Below are 18845 nucleotides of genomic sequence, written 5' to 3' on the forward strand. Positions count from 1 at the left end.
CAGCATTGTTTTAATATAGAAACAAAATGTGACCCCTCTCCCACTTTGTATATGATATTGCGTTATCGAACCCCCTTATTTACTAGTTCTATCACGGTGAGGGAAAATACCATGCCCAAAATTGTAACGAAAAACAGACATTTCTGTGATAAATTCAAAAATGGTAAACCGCTTTTGCCGATGTTCCCGCATTAATATTACGTTTCGTTCTCCCTGTGATTGAATAAAGCAGGCCATGAATTCAAAACTTGCTAACTCACCAGGCCAATGAGAAGATCGTGTGCCTAATTACAAGGCAATGGCTGACAGTGGTTGTTGTTGGTTGAAATATTTGTATGCATTTTGTTTGTAAAAGTATTGTTATTTTATTTCATTTTGTATATGTGTTGTTACATCACCGAAAATGAACAACCACAACATGACACTGAATTTCAGTGAAATATGCCGCCTTTGTTTGCTAAAAGAAGGCGAAATGTCATCTATTTTTGCAGTACCTCTTCCGAAACGGATTATGTCATTTGTATCTTTTGAGGTTAGTACGTGCGTAGTTGTTATTTGTATCTACTTCCTGACAAAAGGAAAGACATTAAATATTTATTGTAATAATGGGAATTTTGTTCCTGTTGAGTAGGTCCTGGAAAAATGTGCCAGTCGTGGTATACCTATCTATTACATATTATATTTAAATAAAATTGTGTATGCATGTTTTGTTTGGTCATACTAATAACGAAATCGATGTATCAGGAAGTATACTAACTTTGTTTTTATCGACGTTTATCAACAGAAACACGTCATGCACTTCACAAAATTTTAATATTAGCTGCTTTGAAGCCCCTTCTTTAATGTATAGATAAATGAGTTCGGTAGGTAGTAGAATTTGTAGTAAGAAAGCATAAAATTCACATCTCTGACATTTTCTTTGGTAAAGCCCAACTTACTGAATGTCTACCCCTTAATTTTTTATTTAGTTGGAAGGTCTTTGATGTGTCAAACTATGACAGGCAAAGCTTGTGGGTACTTTTTACAATCCAGGATACGGGTTTTGAACATATGTGGCAGATAGTAGTGGGAAAACTGTTAGCAGTCACATATCTTAGCTCAAAATTTGCTTTTGTCAGTTCTTGCTTAGTGCATTTGAAGTATAAAAGCTAGATCAAATTGTATTTTTTTCTCCAAAAACTCTTCTTAATGCATTGGTGGCCAGCAGCAGATGTTTAGAAAGTCACCTTTTACAAGGATTTTGAATTTCTGTCCCTGTAATATCTATGCTGACAAGTGAAGGTTATCTTGGTGATAACATGACTAACTTGTATTAAGGGAGTTTGTAGTTCAAATCTTGGGTAGACCGCAAGTTGTTCCAATAGTTTTGCATGGTTATTCTCTCATCTCATCATGGTCAGTGTTAAATAACCTCAGTAGTTGATTTATTGTCATTTAATAATGCATTAACCAACTATGGGTAATGAGCGTATCATCTCCATATGTATTGATGCGTATAGATCATTCCACAGTGTGAGTAGCACAATGTGTTAACAACATTGTGTTAACTAGTTAAGTTAAAAATAGTATTAGTGAGAAATGACAGGATGATCATGAATGGTTATATGAAGAAGCAGTCATGTTGTGTATTATTGCACTCTGCCACTTTGTGGTTGATAAGTGTGACATAATCATGATAGATTCTTGTCAGAATGGCCAGTCTTCCACCTGAGATTTCAGCTGAACTGACTATGAAACAGGCAAGCTAACCACTCTCATGAAAAATTCAGCTACTTATGTTGCAAGGAAATGATCTGTGAAAGTTTATAGATTATGTTAGATAAATCTGTAACTTTGTATTAAGACAAACTATAACTCATAACAACTTACAGATATTTGAAGGAGATGGTCTTCCAGCATTGATTTGTCAACAGTGCTGCCATGAAGTAGATAGATCGTACAAGTTTAAGATGAAGTGTGAAACTTCTGATGCGATGCTGAAGCAGTACATTAAGAAATCCCCTGACAACTCAGAAGATGAGGGTGTTACTGAGGTAGCAGTTTATCTGTGTTATTATTTTCCTCTTGTAATGCATATACATATGTGTTCCATATGTATGAGGATGTTACATTTTTAAGATGTATTTGTTGTATACACTAAAGAATTTCTAATATAATTTTTCACACAAAATGTGTATAGCATAGTACCCACATAAAGTGGAAACATCTTAAGAAGAATAAGAAAGAAAATTTAGTGCCCAATTGTATTTGGTAATTTAGAATGGTTTCATTAGGGCTAACAGCCTTAAATAAAACCCATATCCATTGAAGGGTTATGAGGGCTGGGCAGATTAAAATGGTTTGCGTTAGATCTAGTAGCTGCAAGTGAACTTATTTTAGAGTGATAAGTGTACACTGTAAAGTTGCTGATGGAAATACAAACTTTTAGGAAATTTTTTAATTGTCTTACAGATTATTTTTACCAGAAATGTGTTCTGTAAGAAGCTGTGGGTTAAAATTATTTTTTTGCACTTTTCTTGCAAATACTGATAAGTTCATTGTGTAGTGTAGTTGTTTTGTCTTGGGGAGCTAAGGTGAGGTATTTTGTCAACTTACCAGTGTAAGTTCTTAGTAGCCCAGTGGGAGAGGCACTGTTATATAAAGTGGGAGATCTGAGTTTTTCACAGATAAGATGACAATTATCACTTTAATCAGCATGGACGAATGTGAGTTTGTGTTTGTTTACTATGGTGCAAGTTGGTGTAGAAGAAAATTGCTAGACTTTTACAATCTTTATATTTGCCACAGCAAGAATCTGAAAATCTCACATGGTATCAGTTACTCAAAATGAGGTGTTTCATGATTTATCCTGTCCATTGCCAGGATAGTACCTTGTAAGAGACTATTTACTATATTTTTGCAAATTATTACTTGGTTGAAGATGGCTGTCTTCTGGGTTGTTCACTGTGTAGTCTCTATAATCAGGGAAATACCCCTGATGATGGAGGAAGCAAGGACCTCTGAAATGTCGATAAATTTCTACCTGACTACACAACACAACAACCCAGAAGACAGCCATCTTCAGACTCAGTGCTGTGAAAACCTTAAATCCTACATGTTACTTACTTACCATTCATAATCATCTTCCTATCTCATTCACTGTTATATAATTTGTACATTTGAGGCAGTATTATTAAATGTCACAGACTTATAGTATCATATACTCATGTTCTTACAGAATATGTTAATTTTATTTATTCCAGAATACAGGTATGAAGGAAGAGAGTCCAGATGAGGATAGTCATGATACAGGAATGAAGGAAGACAGTCAAGATGAAGATAGCTGCGACAAAACAGAAAGTTCTGGCAACTTGCCCAAGTTCAGAAATATTGTTCCACGCAGAGAGCAAGCAAGTACGTCACAGTCTGAAAAAATTGTTATACTGTGCAATGTAGATGCTTTTGGAAATGGTTTAACTGCACTGCAAACACCATTTGCAAATGACGCCTCTCGGAAAGAAGATAAAAAGAAACGAAGGAGAGGAACAATTCAAAGAGTAACTAGGAAAACACGTTTAAGAAGGTTGGTTAAAAATAAAAAGACTTTGTCTACACAAGGTACAGCTTACCAACCACAACCCCTGCCATCACTACCATCAGTGTTGAAGAATGACATGGAAATGGAAGAGGAAGACGACATTCTTGGTGAAGACAAACCACCATTTATTTGTAAGATCTGTTCAAAATCATTTTCAAAGCGTGACAATTTGAAGAAACATGAAATAATTCATCGAGGGGAAAAACCATATTTATGTGAGGAGTGTGGGAAGTCATTTGCTCGGAAACAGGACCTAAATGTGCATAGGCGGTATCATTCCGGAGTACGACCGTACGCGTGTAGCCTCTGTGATAAGACTTTCCACAGTTACTCTGGTCTTAAGAGTCATGAGAACAGACATAATGGTATCAAACCTTTTCTTTGTAATGCGTGTGGCAAAACTTTTGTCCAGAAAAGCCAGCTCACAAATCATGAAAGAGTACATACGCAGGTAAGCAGTTGTTATATATGTTATGTAGGTGGGTTGATGGATGATATGACTGCCACATAAATCGTATACTAATTTGCTTTGTATTGGGTGTGTAAAATCTCTGTAGCCAAATTTCCAAGTTAAGGATTGTATACAGTGAAATTCCTGAATACGTTTTGCTTCTTGAAGCTCTGGCAATAAGAATGAATCACAGGTTTGAGGTACTTTTTTAGTAAAATGAATCAAAATCTTCTTAGGTGTGTTATTCATCATCAGAGTCTGGTGGCTCAACAAAGTGACTGGCTGTTGAATGGAAGGCAAAGGTTTGATTCACATGTGGGATATGAGAATTTCTTCATCATATTCTACCAAAAAATGAGTTTAATGCTATCCGTAGTGTTACACGGATCTGGAACATGAAGTCAACCAGGCTCATTCCTCTGTCCAGTGCTGTACAATTCAGTCATCACAATCACAGCTGTAATCACAAAATTTATTCCAAGTTGATAAGAATTATACCATGTTTAACAATAATAACATTCTTGGTTTTACTTTGCTCTGGCATGACTACAGCAAGTGTTTTAGCTAACTTTGTTATATTTATCTTATAAATGGAAAATCCAAATAACAATTTGGAATTATTTTTGCCACATAACCAGAGATATTATGCTATGAAAATTGTAAGGCGAAGGAAACGTAATTGTATGTGCATCCTAGTCAAAGCAAAGTGAGGGAACATAAATTTACTGTGTTCAACCCAGTTTTATTTGCTTATAAATCTACATGCGTATATACCAGATGGAGTGTTGCAGTGCAGTAGCAATCCTGCTTGATATTCACAGGGCCCACAGTTTGAGTCTCAGCTGGGAGACAATCCTGACTGAAGTTTTCATGATTTCACTCAGTTTCTACAGGCAAACAATGGGGTAATATCTTCTCTTGATCATTATTTTGTCCCTCTTTGAATGGTATGTAACATATGTAGTTGATAAATTGTTGTTAAGTAGACCAAGAATAGTAATGATCAAAGGGTTCTTTTTTGTGTGTCACAGGAGAAGCCTTATGCATGTACACTTTGTGAGAAGACTTTTACGACACTTACGAATCTCAAGACACACCAGAAACGGCACTCAGGGATTAACGATTTTTCCTGCGGTTCGTGCGGGAGGACATTCTTCACAAAATCAGGTCTTGAGAGGCATGAGCTGCTTCATACTGGACATAAGGCCTTTCCTTGTGAGCTATGTGAGCTTTCCTTCTTTACTAAGTCTGAGATCACGAGACATATGCGTTATCATAAGGGTGAAAAGCGCTTTACGTGTATGCAGTGTAACAAATCATTCATTGAAAACCAGCATCTTATAATCCATGAACGAATACACACAGGAGAACGTCCTTACTTGTGTCAATTGTGCAAAAAATCATTCTACACCAAGTCGAAACTCAATCGACACATGCGTACACATGTCAGTAGGTCCTAGTTGAAGATCTACTGTATGTATAAATGGAAGGATAAGAACTGGATCCCTGGAGGAAGGTACGAGTGAAGTCAGTGAGTAACAGAATGAGGCACAGGTTCTTAAAATTTAATATCACGTGCTTGAGAAATCAGAATTTGAGAACCTTATCTTTTCCAATAATTTCTTCTTCCAGACACTGGTTTCGTGTGGCCAATTTCAATCAGATATCCTTTACACATATGTTAGCTTTCTGAAAGAAACAATGTGATTTAATTTAAGGCCTGCAAGATCCTGGGCTTTGTCTGATGTTTGAGTAGCGCACATGATATTCAGTCTTGGTACAGTTGCATAACTTTTGGCATCGACAAAAATGAATTTACAAAATAAGATTTACCATGTTATATTGGTACTGAAAGGATAAGAAACTTTTTTTTTAGTGTTTGGACCTTTCTCTCTTGTATGAAAGAGATAAGAAATGCATACAAATTTTTAGCCTGTAAATCTGAAGGGAATATACCACATTGGAGATCTAGGTGTAGATGGTGGGATAATATTAAAATGGATATTGAATAAATAGGGTATTAGTATATATATTGGATTATCTGGCTCAGGATGGGTCCAGTAGCTGGCTCATGTGAACACAATTATGAATTTTAAGGTTCCATAAAAATGGAAAATTTATTAACAATTTGAGTGACTGTTGGTTTCCCAAATACTCTGTTCTATTGAATTGGTTACAAACTTAAAATTTGCCAAAGTGAAAAGGTTGTGTCTAATTTTGAAACATTTGAATTTAATCTTGTTTTTGTAAGGTATGCAATAAAATCCATGCTCACCATGAATTTTGACAACATTAAAGCGAGAGTAAAAAGTGGCAAATATGTTCTGACAATAAACAAGAATAGACTAGCAGAAATGTCAGTAAGCTGTGCAAAAGAAGTTTTGGCTGTGAATTACACGAAACTATATTGAAATTGGTGAGTCACAGCATCATGTATCATTAGTTGTGTTTGATTTGACTTACATGTTGGGTCTAACTGGTTTAGGTTAGTGATAATGCAATCAACTCATATTATTGCAATATTCACATTAAATTTCTGGCCTGGTAATACTGACCTGAGTTTCTAAGGGATTATTTAATCAGTCCCTGAAGAAAAAGCCAGGAAATTATTTTACTCGTTTGCCGTTAATAACATGAGACTTTTTTTCAGAATTTATTTAAAATCATTGGCAGATTGATTCATAAAATGGCGTGTTTCATCATGGCGCACAGCCAGTGTCATTATAGGTACCAGAAGCAGGTTAATATGGAAATGGTTGTGTCTGTCTGGTGCAGGTAATGTATTGAAGGTAATTGGGCGGCACAAAGTAAATTTCTAAGCTATGGGCCATGCTGACCTCCAGTATAGTCATCCTTCTGAAGTATGCAGTAGGAAAGAACTAAAAAAACAATATTTATTGAAATAAATTCCTACTTCTCACAAGTTTTTTAATTTTATTTATGTCAAAGGAGTATTGGTACAAAATATCTGTGATTGCAGATTCATTGTAGTTAAATCCCTGATATATTTAATATACAGTGGGTTTGAGGAATTCAGCTTGGGGACCACTGCAGTAAGGGGAAAAATATCTTCATCATTAGTCTCCAAAGCATGCTTTTTTATATGTGACTGATAAATTTTTAGTGGTGATTTTATTTTTAGCAATTGAATATTTAAAGGGCAGGGTTTTGAATCGTGCGTATCAGAATCTGTCTATAGAAAAGTCCTGTGAAACATATCACATGTACGTGGGAGAGAAGGAAAATGTATAAAATATGTGGTCGTATAACCTGAATGGAAGTGACCACTTGGAAGACCTAGACATGGATGGAAGGATAATATAGAACTTTGTGTTAAAGAATTTTGATGTGAGGATATGGATTGGATACATCTGGCTCAGGATAGGGACAAGTGGCTGGCTATCATGAATGCGTTGGAAATTGGAGTTTTTATAAATGGTGGATCATTTCTTGAAGACGTGAATAACTGTTAGCATCTCAAGAAGCATTCTGCTCCGTAAAGTTAATCTGAATGTGCAAATATTTTGTTTGAGACCGAAATAATGGTATTTGTAATAAAATAAAATATATATTGTCCATGGATCAAACTAATTTCCATGATCTGTGAGATTTGTTACAGACAGATATGTTTAGCTTTACCACTGCCTTGGTGTTACATTTACATGGATAAAATGTTGGACTTTTAATGTGTTTGGCACTCAGTTTACTCTCCTTGCTTTTTGATAGAGGTGTAACAAATTTATATGTTGGATACCTGTAACAAGCAATTTTATTGTAATTTATATATTAAATAAAATATGTATTTGCTTTTTATTTATTCAAGAAGTCCTCATGGGTGTCCGCAGTGGCCGCGCAGTCTGAGGCGTGGGTCTTGTGCCGCTTGGTCGCACGGACTGTGGGTTCGAATCCCACTCAAGCCATGGATGTTTTTCTGTGTTGTGTTGTCCTGTGTACAGGTAGAGGCCTTGCGATGGGCCAATCCCTCGTCCAAGGATTCCTACCGAATGTCCATAGATGAAGCCAACTGAAAAGTTGGGGACCCGTAAAGGGTACCGGAAAATGTACAAACATTGTTAAACCGGAAAAAGAAGAGAAAAAGTCCTCATTAAGAAATCTGAATATTGCATGTATTTTGTTATTTCTTCTGTTGCACTTCTTAATGAAACAACTTGTCTGTAATTTTGAATAATGTAATTTCACAATGGGATGATTTTTTACAACATTTGATGTTTATGTTGTGTGATCTGTTGAAGGAATGTTGAATGAAATTAACTTTATTTTTGAAAGTCTGTATTTTAAAGTTTTAAACGAAGTGGCAATCACATTAAAAGATATTTCAGAATGCCATCATATGATTTATGTTACAAGGTTTGGTCAAATGAAGGTGGACTGAGTCTTGAAGTATGGAATCTGATATAAAAGAATACTCTCTGAAGCAGTGGTGGTCGATAAAAACAGTGAGAACAATTTCTGGGATGAACACATGCTTGTACTGTGTGACAATGCGAGATGATGGCATTTATCACTGGCATGAACCAGTGGTCACTCTTTGATCATTCATGTTGCCATCTGACTGTGATAAGCTGAAATGCTGTGACACAAATAAAGCATTCAGATTTGCATATGAGTGCAGAAATTATTTATTTTTTGTCATAATTTGATTAAGTTTATAAGTTATATCATGTGCAATTTGAAAGGAAATCAGCAATGTTATTTTAAACACAGACCTATTTTGGAGTTAAAAGTAGTTCAAACTTTGCTGAAATTCAGCAGCGTTTTACTGTAACATTTACTGATGGTTAAATTTAGATAGTTTAAAGTGTTATATGCTATTATTTATGGGTCAGGTGGTTCTCTGGCAGCGCTGTTATGTCTGTCGCCTTTTCCTGGCATGTGTAGGACTGACCAGAATCAAACCAAACAATAGCTGGTTCATTCTCTGTCTGCCAATCTGGAGACATGCCTTGATGTAGGCTGCTTTATTCTCTACCAGGAGCAGCACAATGGCGACCAACGTTGCAGCACCTAGAAGTGTCAATACTGGTGTTACTTGTACTAGGTAGACCACTGGTCTAGGAATCTCTGATATTGGAACTTTGATGGGGTAAAACATTGTGTGCAGCCTCTTCAGGATTCCATTTCTCTTCATCTTCCAGATTCTGGTACAACAGACAGAAAATATTTGGTTTGAAGATAGTTGTATTTTGGGTTGTTGCGCCATGTAGTCTTACTGTTATGTAGTTCGTGAACAGAATTATCTACCGTTACTTACACAGAATTGAAGATTCCTTTGTAAGGGCTTTTCTTGACTGTCGTTATTGCCAGTGAACCAGGGATGTAAATTTGCGGAATCTCGGTGAGACCACAGCTGAGAGTTCCCGTCTCTTGGTACTCCAGATCTGTGTACGTAATGTAGGCATAATTCGGTACATTGCACACCCTCCGGAATCCTTCGTCATCCGAAAATGGAAAATTGTGTCGGTTTGGTGCAATCATTTTCTGGTAAATATTCTGCATCACAGGATCCGTTGAGTTCTGCAGGAAGAGTAAGTTCTAAAGTTATAGTTTGTATCTCTCTTTCTTTGTTCGGTTAGCGATACATAAGTTACTTCAGACAGGTTTACTGAATGATGAATTGTTACAATGTCGGAGAAACTTGATACCATCGTAAGCATGAAACAACTGAAGAAAGCTTGTTAAATTTATAAGGGTGTTCGATTATGCCTCTCAGATTCTAAATGGGGATCTTTGGCATTCGAAGCACAAATGCTGAACATGTGTTGTAACATATCAGATAATTTCCTCAGTATCCCATTTTCAGACAGTGTATAGAATCTGTTGCTTCATAACAACATGACGTGGCTTGTTAATATTTCACAATCTGATTACTAACTTATAATAACATTTTGCCAATATGCTGCTGGACATTATCATTGACTGAGATGTAGTATGTGAGAAGCAACGGAAAGTCTCGGTCGTGTGGTTAGAACTGCTGTTTCGTATTCGGAAGGTCCCATTCCAAAATATCTGATACAGCGCCTACTCGATGCATTTGAAAAAGCGTTACTAAAGAAATCATGACATGCTTCACGTTTCGGGAATTGGCTTAAATCAAACTTCAGGTGACTGGTTGTCATTATACTGAAAAATATTACTGTCACGCGGGGATTTGATGAGATTCCTTGAACCATCGCTCAGCCCTCGAAACAACATTAGCCGGCACGCAGGTGTTTGTCAGGCGCATTGACAGTTGTTCTGCTCTCTAGTGAGATCACCTGCCGTTACCACGAATATACACTGGTATGGAGGACACAGTTTGATCGGTACAAGTTTCTAGCTGCACGCTTCGACATTTGGGGTTCAATTGAACAGTTGACAAAGCCTCACGTCTCATCTGGGGCTTCCTACGTCCATGTAGGCGGGGCCCAGGGATAATTAGATCACGGTGTTGTAGTGGCAACACGATCTGCTGGTGGTGATACCTACCTCAAAATAGAATGTAAAGGCCGAATCTGATAGCATGCCCAGCTGAAACCTGCCATCGTCCAGAAATTGCTTGAAGCTGGTGAAAGGGAACTCCTTGGTCTCTCTAGTGGCCAAGAAAGATATGAGGAAAGCAGAATATCCGGCGAGAAGCACCACAGCCGTGAAATATGATGTCAAGAAGACAACACGGCATGACAACATTCGTGGCGTCACACTTCGTCCTGCAACAGCATACAGCAAACTCCTAACACAAACATTCGTGAATCCACAATCAATATTTTGGAAGGGATGCTAACTTGGAGGACAAAAATAGCTCGCATTTCATTCGGGCAAATACGTAGTGCATTAATTGTTTTTCCATATGAGGCATTACCTTGCTGACAAAAGCTAGCGAAAGTGTAGAATAAGGCATCGTAGAGATTCTGGAGCACGGATGCGACGCCGGCCTCAAGTCCTAGACGCTGTCCAACGTGATACGTCACTCCGAAACATAGACCGATAAGAATCATTGAAAACAACTGTAACATCCAGAGCCTCCTGGTGAATGGTCTGAGAAATTCGTCCCATTTCACGAGCAGTGCTCTTTGTTCTTTGATGAACAGCCTTGTCCTGGAACACAGGTACAGAAGGCAGTGATAAGTAAGATACATCAGAAGTTTATTTGTGTTGTGGTTGCGGAAGGAGGAGGCGACAAATGCACGTTTCTGTGTTTGAAGACCTGCCATGAATAAGTGAAGAATGGAGGTAAGGCTCTACGAATTCCTAATCTCAGCATTATAATCGCTATAGTAAATGAGTGGTTAGGTTTTCCTTGTGACCGCTTTATCCAAGAAAATCAACCCGAAGTGCCCATTGAGCCGACCGTCCATCCCGTAGCCAGTAACGTAACTGGGCTGACCCGACGTATTGCGTGCCGTGTTTTATAATTGTGTCTTCCATTGTAAATGTAAAAAGGAGATACGACGGAAAGGAGGTAAAGGTGAATATTACTATAATGTGAAATGGGTCAGTTGCGAGCATTTTTGACCTTCGTGCAGAGGCTTCGGTTTATATACCAGAATGTCACGAACAGTTTTTTGCTAGTTCAGTTATTGAACTTCACCATCAGCAGCAACTTCAAGGACTTTTCCAACCCACATTAAGATAACGTTTTTCTTGGTTTTGTGGCTATTCTTTTTTCTCGTAGCCTGTAATTCAGACGCGTATTTCTTTCTTCCCTTTTTCACAATTATTTTTATATTGTCTATCTGTGGTATTATCTCTGTTATTAGGATTGACCGTTCAGATGGAACTTTCTAAAACTGCTGTATCACCTAGTCTAGATTCTGAATGCTTCGTACTTCACTTGCTCTAAAGTTGAAATGAAGTCCACGGCTTGTAGGCGGGCGGGGCTCATCACGAACTTCGCAACTGCGAAGTCGGCCTCTCCTCTGTGCAACATTCCGATCATACCATTCCACGATCCATTCTCGGTTGGAGCCCCGAAGAAGTTGTCAAGTGGCTTGTAAAAATCAGACCTGTCACAATAACACTGCGATTAGACTTAACTAGTGACTGTTCATTGTGTACCTGTCCATTAGCTAAGAGAATGAAGGCCCAATTCACTGAGGCAGGCCAGAGAATAGTTTTTTGCCGATGGGGACTCAGCTGATTTTCCGAATGTGCATCAGGCACATTACCGCTGTTTTAACTCGCTCGACGGCTGTCGTAAATACACAATATTTTCGTGTTTCATAAACGCAAATAATATATTGTATTATATATGAATAACTTCTGGAATGACTGAGACGAACCGAAGGATTTACTTACTTGAATTTAAGTTGGTCCTCAAGCGTGTTCCACATTTCCCCGAAGAAACCAGATATTTTAATTGGCTTGTTGTTACTTTCTTCTACGACGTTGGTGTAGAAAGCCTGTAATTTATTATTAAATTTATTTTAAAATGCTGAATAATAACATAATGCACAAGTACCGCTATTTTGCGCATTATTTATTGTCATCGCTTCTGTTATAAAATTATTATCATTTTCGTTATCAAGATTGTTGCCATTGTGCCTGATATAATATACTAAAGTTTAGTATGAGAGTATATATACTCTCATACTAAACTTTAGTATATTATTCATATAATAACAATCACATTTCAATTTTTGTTTGCTGTGTGGGTCGCTCGACACAACGGGTTGTTAGGTTGAGGTTGGAGGACGCTGTCTCCAGATAGGGAGGGCAGTGTGACTTAATTAAGCAGTGGCAGGCAGACGACAAGCATTGGTCTTCCAGCATGGGTTTTGGGCTAATGGTTAACAACCTTTCTTCGTAAAATTCTAGCATGTTGCGAAACGTCCAGAAAGTCTTGGGCTACATACAATTTTTTGGCATGAACTAAGCAACTGAAAAGATGACACACAGTCATATGGTGAGGGCACTCCAATTACAAGGGGACTATAGTACATTATAGAACTTTACATCTATGACTGCTGTCTTCAGTACAAGTCCTTGTAGGCTGTTTCTCCTATGGTAGAAGCCTCTCGAGGGCCAGGTGAGGCCGCCATCAGGAGTCCAGTTGCCGAAACGGTATGTCTGCAGGGGAAGTGTGGGGCTAACACGGTACACTTCGGTCAGACCAACGGCGTGGTCATCTTCTGGCTGAGCCACCAGGAACTCGCAGTCGAAGGGGATGTTAATGTCGGTGAAGAACTCCTCCAGGGAAGAGTTCTTGTCCAGGAACAGCAACCAGATGACCCTCGAGAAGCTTCTGTTTGCTGCAAACTGGACGAACGTATGCTTAGCCGGACAAGACGAAGATAGTAATACGAGGAATAAGATTTAACTGTGGAACAGCCAAGTGGAATCCTACCTATCTCATTTGCTAATGTAGTAGTGATCTTTGTGGCTTTTCAATAACGCGGATCACCAGTCGTTTTCCAAATATGAAGTTCCATTGCTGTGTTACCTGTAGTAATTATGACGTCTCCAATTAACTCGGCATGCCCGAAGTCATGCTGATGTTCACATATTGTTAATATGGTACCTTTTGGAGTGATCGCTACTTGAGGCGACGCGACGCTGTAGTCCGCTGTTCGATGGCGCGTCACGTTCGTCTGTATCAGATATATCGTTTCGCGCCGGTTGTGAAGTAAGCGAACTTTCCTTTGTTTTTTGCCGATTGTATTTCACTCGAAAATAAATTGCCTATTTGCAAGAGAATATATTATATTCACGTAGCGTCACTTTCCTAGGTATAATAAATATGAGAATATAATTCACATCACTGACTGAGAACTGAATAAAGATTTGACATTTATAATTTGAAAAATTGTTGCGAAACTAACGCTTCTGTGACTCTTAAATTTACTGCATCTTTTAAGTAACTCACAGTTCATGTAAGTGCCCTTGCTTGTATGCTACTACTACGTTTTAATATGCCAAGAACAGCAGGGAACGTTTAACTGCGTTAAATACTGAGTTTACCCACGAACTTACCTGAAGGAATGGTTTTATTCTGGTCGGATCTCCTGGATGTAGGACAAACAATGGACGACTGCGTTGGCACGTTGAAACCGTTTGGGTCGAGTTGAGTCTGAACTGCACTGAAGAGGGGCACAGTTCGCTTGACAGCTGCAATTGCCACTGAGCCAAAGTGCTAGTAGTTGTGAGACCTACGTCAGAATTAAGTGAAAATGTTGTTTAAAATATTGAAAAAATGTCATAAATGTCCGATTAATAGCTTGAGTAGAATTTCTGTGATAAAGGCTAACGGTTACCGATAGGATTCATGTTAATCATTTTAGCCGTGTTAGCCAGGCTAACATCTTCGTAACTAGAACTATGAACTGAGAGTTTGAGCCTGAAATAGTTGGCCAACGATGCACTTTACCTGATTGGCTCTGCTGTGTTCCAGAGTATGGAGTATCACTAAACCACGCATGTAAGAGAGATTTTTCGTTTTTTTTAAATGTTAGCCTGGCTAAGACGGTTAACATAAACGCTCCATTATTTGGTAACCAGCATGTATTAGCACTAAAGTCTGTAAGGTAGTATATTTGCGTCATATTGTGAAGTAGGTTAATATTTTAATATTTTCCGTCAAATCACAATTTTTAATAAGATATTTTAAATATTTTATATTTTATTATCTTATTAAAAATTGTGATTTGACGGAAAATATTAAAATATTAACACCAAAGTCTGGCTAATCCTTCTGTATCATATCAACTCTTTCTGTTGAATGAACAGCTTCGTTTCTCGCCACATATCAGTTTACCTTGGTTCGGACGTAATGGGTTGCAATATAGATTGTAATTTATGTATTGCAGTAGCTGTAATCAACTCGAATGCTTCAATGTCACAGAAAAATCATGCAACACGAAGAGCAGAGTACAGGAGAGTGAAGACAGTTTAGAACTTGCAGCGTAGCAAAATTAGAAATGCAGAATTTCGCGACAACTGACAAATTCTCGCTGGACGACAAACACTATAGTTTGTCTTCGTGTGTTCTTGAACATAATGAATAGTATAGAGCGTTCTTTTCTTACAGACAAATTTTCAAATCCTCTTGTTCTGTTGCTGATGTAAATGACTTTCAAAATTGTACTACAGTCTGTATTGATTTTCCATCAGTATTACAGAAAATTCGTATTTATATGAGAACAATTGGCCACTTAGGTTTAGTGTTCGTTTTTGACGTTTGATTACAGAGGCGGGTCTTGAATCTGTTGATGACTGTTGTACAAACATTGAATTAGTGTGCGTAAGTCATAGTTTTGTAAAACAGTGTCAACACGCAACTGCATATATATAAGTGCCATGTTCACAGACTATTTGAAAATAATTCTGTATCAATAGTTTGTTTGTTCGTTCAGAGAAAATTACTTAGTATAATATTTTTCTGAATGCGGAATGGACTGTTCCTGTTTCTCTCTCCCTGTCTGTCTGCGTTTCTCGTGTCTAAAATTACTAAATAGAGTTCCATAAAATATTATATTTGGGTGCTATACAATAAACTTTGTACAGAGTTTTTATTTTCGGTTTGTTTCGGTCAAATATAACCATATTTTTCTCTGAGCTAGAATAGAAGTTTAGCAATTTTCAGAGAAACGGTTGATTATAAAAAAATTGCACGTAACATACATATAGATTTCCAGAGATGTATACAGCGTTTATTTGGAACCTGATTCCAGATATTATCAGATGCACAACATGTTTACCTGTATCTACACCTTAAGAAACAGATAGATTAATCATTAATGATATAAAAAAGAATTTTAATATCTCGGTACAAGATTTTTATCAACAATAAATTAACATCAAAGTCACTGACGCATGTTTCTGCAAACAACTTTATTCCAAATTAGAGTAAATATTTGCACAGAAGACAGCCATCTTCAGACTCACCGCCGTAAAAAACATCAAATCCTACAAATATTTGCACACTTATTCATTTTAAATTAACCGGCTATGAGGCTACAGATAAATACAGTTTAAAATAATTTTGCTGTAATTTATTAAATACAGGAAATATCTAAGTTTCCAACCACAAACACAGAGCCAAATGTGTTAATTTGTGTCGAAATTATACACATTGTATCATTGCTTTTACATGCGTAGTCTATTTAATATAAATCATTAATCACCTGATAAAGAAAGATAAGTTGGTAGTCCAAAGAAAAGGCTGGAAGATCAACTTTGGGTTCAACAACATTGAGATGTATTTCATGAAACTGTTGTTTTTAGATGTGGCGTTTGGAGAAGTTTTGGTTAACTTCAGTTTGAACCTGATGTTTTAGGACTATATACGGAACAATGAACTGATACAGCAAAGCATGAAATTCGTCTATTACCTTTAGTACAGAGATTCATCGTAACTGTAATCCAAGTCCTGCGAGTGGCTCTGGGATATACGGGAAAAGAGACATGCTCACTTATGTTTGACAGCAGATAATAAATGCAATAATTGTGATATCAAGCAAACATAATTAATAAAAGAACACATTTATTTTGACATACAGTTCTAATAAGGAGAATACTTACCGTGATCTTCATTGTGCAACAAGAAAACACACTCCGTATAAAAGTACCTCTGAAGAGCAGCTACGACCCCAGAAGTTCTAACACAGAAACAGAATGCCACGTGTAGCACAAACACAACCACAGTTACACAATTTCTCATTGCTACCAACACAACGATGTGAGACTTAAGTTACATTAATTTCTGTTATCACACATTATTTCTAGACACGAAATTAACTCGTTTTCTCACGAACACAGTTTCATTTTATTCATATACTGGGGCCCTGCACTCGAGACGTATGAATCTGTTCTACATTAGTTGTTAAATGTAAGATCAACACTTCCACACGATCATGTTCCAGTATCTTGGCCATATAAAATAAATAATTAATGTATTTCACAGAAAACAAGACATGTCAGATCCTACACAAACTTTTAAACCATCACGAGTCTTAAGAAACATGATAATTTCGAAGACGTATTAAATATTTTGCGAGACCATTATCATCGTGTGACATAAACCGTGAGGTGCAATGTTACGAGATAAATATTAACTGAAATACATTTCACCAGATGTAGATCAGGATATATTTTTGGTTTGAATTAAAAGAAATTTAATGAGGATCATCGTATTCACAGACTTCAATAATATGTTATCATGTAACAATATGTATTCGAAAGAAAACTTCGAATGAATGATCTGGATTAGTACCCTTAAAATAATTTTAAAATGTCAATTTTTGTGACTGCCCTTTGAAAGAGTCATTGTTTCAATAGAATGAAGAGGCTGACTGTGTCTATTTGGTTCCTTTTCTGAACGTGATGCATGTTCTATTGATGCGAAAGTTTCTTGTTACAGTTCGCTTCTCGATGAATCCGGAACGCTTTTCCAATTATCCGCTTTGCAAGATGTAAGACGAATAGCCTCACGTAGCTATTTTCTGTCACAGTAAATACACGTAGATATCAGATAAATATGTACCCATGCGTACGCAGACTTTGACGTTACGATAAAATAGAAGTACCTTCCTATACAAAAACATTGTTGTTGAGAGATACTGTCTGTCGCTCAATTAAAGTTGTTGTCTTTACAGAATTTCCGGCCCTTTTATATTTGACATACAGGTCAGAGTTTGTCACGAAGCGGTAATTATAATTTGCTTGTTTTCCTGCGACTAAATATAAAGATCTGTATCAGAAGGTGAAAAGAAAGTTACTCATTTCCGAAAAAGGCAACAAAGTTTTGTTGTTAGAACGGTGTAATGTGTCCCCACCCGGCAGATATCTCTTTCTCTTTGAAATCGATTTCTGCTGCTGTGTTTTCGCTTCAGCAAACACCGTGAACGACCATTACTGTTCTTAATGAAATACTTCATTGGACGTGGCCATAACTGCGTTTAAGGTGAGTGTAGTTACTTCATCACGACATGAATCCACGTCTGTTGATGTTTCACGTTTTATTTTCTAAGCACCGCGTCATTATCAAATACACCTGAGTTGGTGTCATTAAATTTTGCAAACCAGAAGTCAGGCTTGTGTGTAGTTATTTACCGCTAAGTTCAAATTTCGTATTACGTATTCTGTATTGTATAATTAACGACTATGAAATAGGTTTGTATGTCTTATCCGTTGAAGTCGGTTCTAGGTTAGAAAATACCTGTTATTTTCCACATATGGTTGGCATTATTAAAAAGTTTTAGACCTGGTTTTTAATGTTATCGGAATAGCTCAGTTTGGAACCCCAATAAAGTAGTTTTATCCTCCCGCCGATCATCTGAAGATGGAAGTAGACCTAACTTCCGAAACATGGTTTAAAACACTTCGACGTTGGATAAAATGCAACAGAAGAATTAATTACAATTGAAGTAAGACATTACCTGGACGTTATCTATCGTCTTAATATAATTAAATAAGACGTTTCGGAGACAGACTCGAATTTGACGCAGCTGATTGCCTGTGAAGACTTTTTTAATTTGGCCCCCGTGAGAGATATAGATATATAAAACAGAATAATTCATTTTTCTTATATCAAAGTGTTAGCCGGGTTAACACCACTGTTGTTCCGCCCATGTTGAAAAACTTTATATATTTCCCATGCTGCGTTGATATCTGTTTACGTTTACTGTTCAAACAAATTTATATACGATGCTCTAAATCTCATTTGTCTGTTACTCAGCAAGATCGGACTATTTCAGAAACATTGCGAGGCGTTTGCAGTCTAATGCTTTCTAACCTAAGGCGAGTAATGACGGTATATTCACGAGGTATTTTTATACAAATATTGATCTTAGATTAAAATAACAAAATTCAAATAACTTAACA

The 18845-nt window shown here is 37.1% G+C and overlaps 3 protein-coding genes across 10 annotated transcripts in view; 2 read left to right on the forward strand and 1 right to left on the reverse strand.

The window, feature by feature from the left end:
- LOC110831563 (uncharacterized) lies at positions 1-7841 on the forward strand. 2 transcript variants are annotated; one of them, XM_022067716.2, is made up of 5 exons: positions 1-532; positions 1872-2033; positions 3243-4028; positions 4850-4933; positions 5060-5187. In XM_022067716.2, the coding sequence occupies exons 1-4, from the start codon at positions 404-406 to the stop codon at positions 4889-4891; spliced, it is 1119 nt and encodes a 372-aa protein (XP_021923408.1). In that variant the 5' UTR covers positions 1-403; the 3' UTR covers positions 4892-4933; positions 5060-5187. The 2 variants fall into 2 exon arrangements, with proteins under 2 accessions (XP_021923408.1, XP_087208486.1); XM_087352360.1 differs by lacking the exon at positions 4850-4933 and having other exon boundaries at positions 258-532; positions 5060-7841.
- On the reverse strand, positions 5060-16770 carry LOC110831554 (putative glutamate receptor). Its single transcript, XM_022067698.2, has 9 exons — positions 16545-16770; positions 13998-14173; positions 12981-13283; positions 12324-12427; positions 11855-12031; positions 10888-11123; positions 10515-10735; positions 9301-9563; positions 5060-9187 (listed from the first exon to the last, which is right to left on the reverse strand). The coding sequence occupies exons 1-9, from the start codon at positions 16681-16683 to the stop codon at positions 8896-8898; spliced, it is 1911 nt and encodes a 636-aa protein (XP_021923390.2). The 5' UTR covers positions 16684-16770; the 3' UTR covers positions 5060-8895.
- Positions 11086-18845, forward strand: part of LOC110831555 (putative glutamate receptor) — a 27008-nt gene continuing 19248 nt past the window's right edge. For 6 of the 7 annotated variants that reach the window (XM_087352375.1, XM_087352386.1, XM_087352363.1 and 3 more), the window contains exon 1: positions 11086-11258. Coding sequence is in view for 1 of the 7 variants with exons in the window: in XM_087352377.1 (XP_087208503.1) it covers positions 11253-11258 (6 nt within the window). In the remaining 6 variants the exon portion in view is untranslated. The remainder of the gene's footprint in view (positions 11259-18845) is intronic. The other variant, XM_087352377.1, reaches the window with a different exon arrangement.

This window comes from Zootermopsis nevadensis, unplaced genomic scaffold, assembly GCF_977971745.1.
Source record: "Zootermopsis nevadensis isolate Lab colony 2312 unplaced genomic scaffold, Znev_1.0 Znev_ptg000002l, whole genome shotgun sequence".
NCBI classification, from domain to species: Eukaryota; Metazoa; Arthropoda; class Insecta; order Blattodea; family Termopsidae; genus Zootermopsis; species Zootermopsis nevadensis.

Bases quoted from the DNA above. Each gene is read 5' to 3' on its own strand.
- LOC110831563 (XM_087352360.1), top strand. From the start codon at position 404: ATGAACAACCACAACATGACACTGAATTTCAGTGAAATATGCCGCCTT. The intron at 533-1,871 runs GTTAGTACGTGC...AACAACTTACAG, and splicing joins TGTCATTTGTATCTTTTGAG to ATATTTGAAGGAGATGGTCT. The intron at 4,029-5,059 runs GTAAGCAGTTGT...TGTGTGTCACAG, and splicing joins ATGAAAGAGTACATACGCAG to GAGAAGCCTTATGCATGTAC.
- LOC110831554 (XM_022067698.2), bottom strand. From the start codon at position 16,683: ATGAGAAATTGTGTAACTGTGGTTGTGTTTGTGCTACACGTGGCATTC. The intron at 12,032-12,323 runs GTAAGTAAATCC...TTATTGTGACAG, and splicing joins GAGGACCAACTTAAATTCAA to GTCTGATTTTTACAAGCCAC. The intron at 11,124-11,854 runs GTACGAAGCATT...CCTGTGTTCCAG, and splicing joins TCAACTTTAGAGCAAGTGAA to GACAAGGCTGTTCATCAAAG.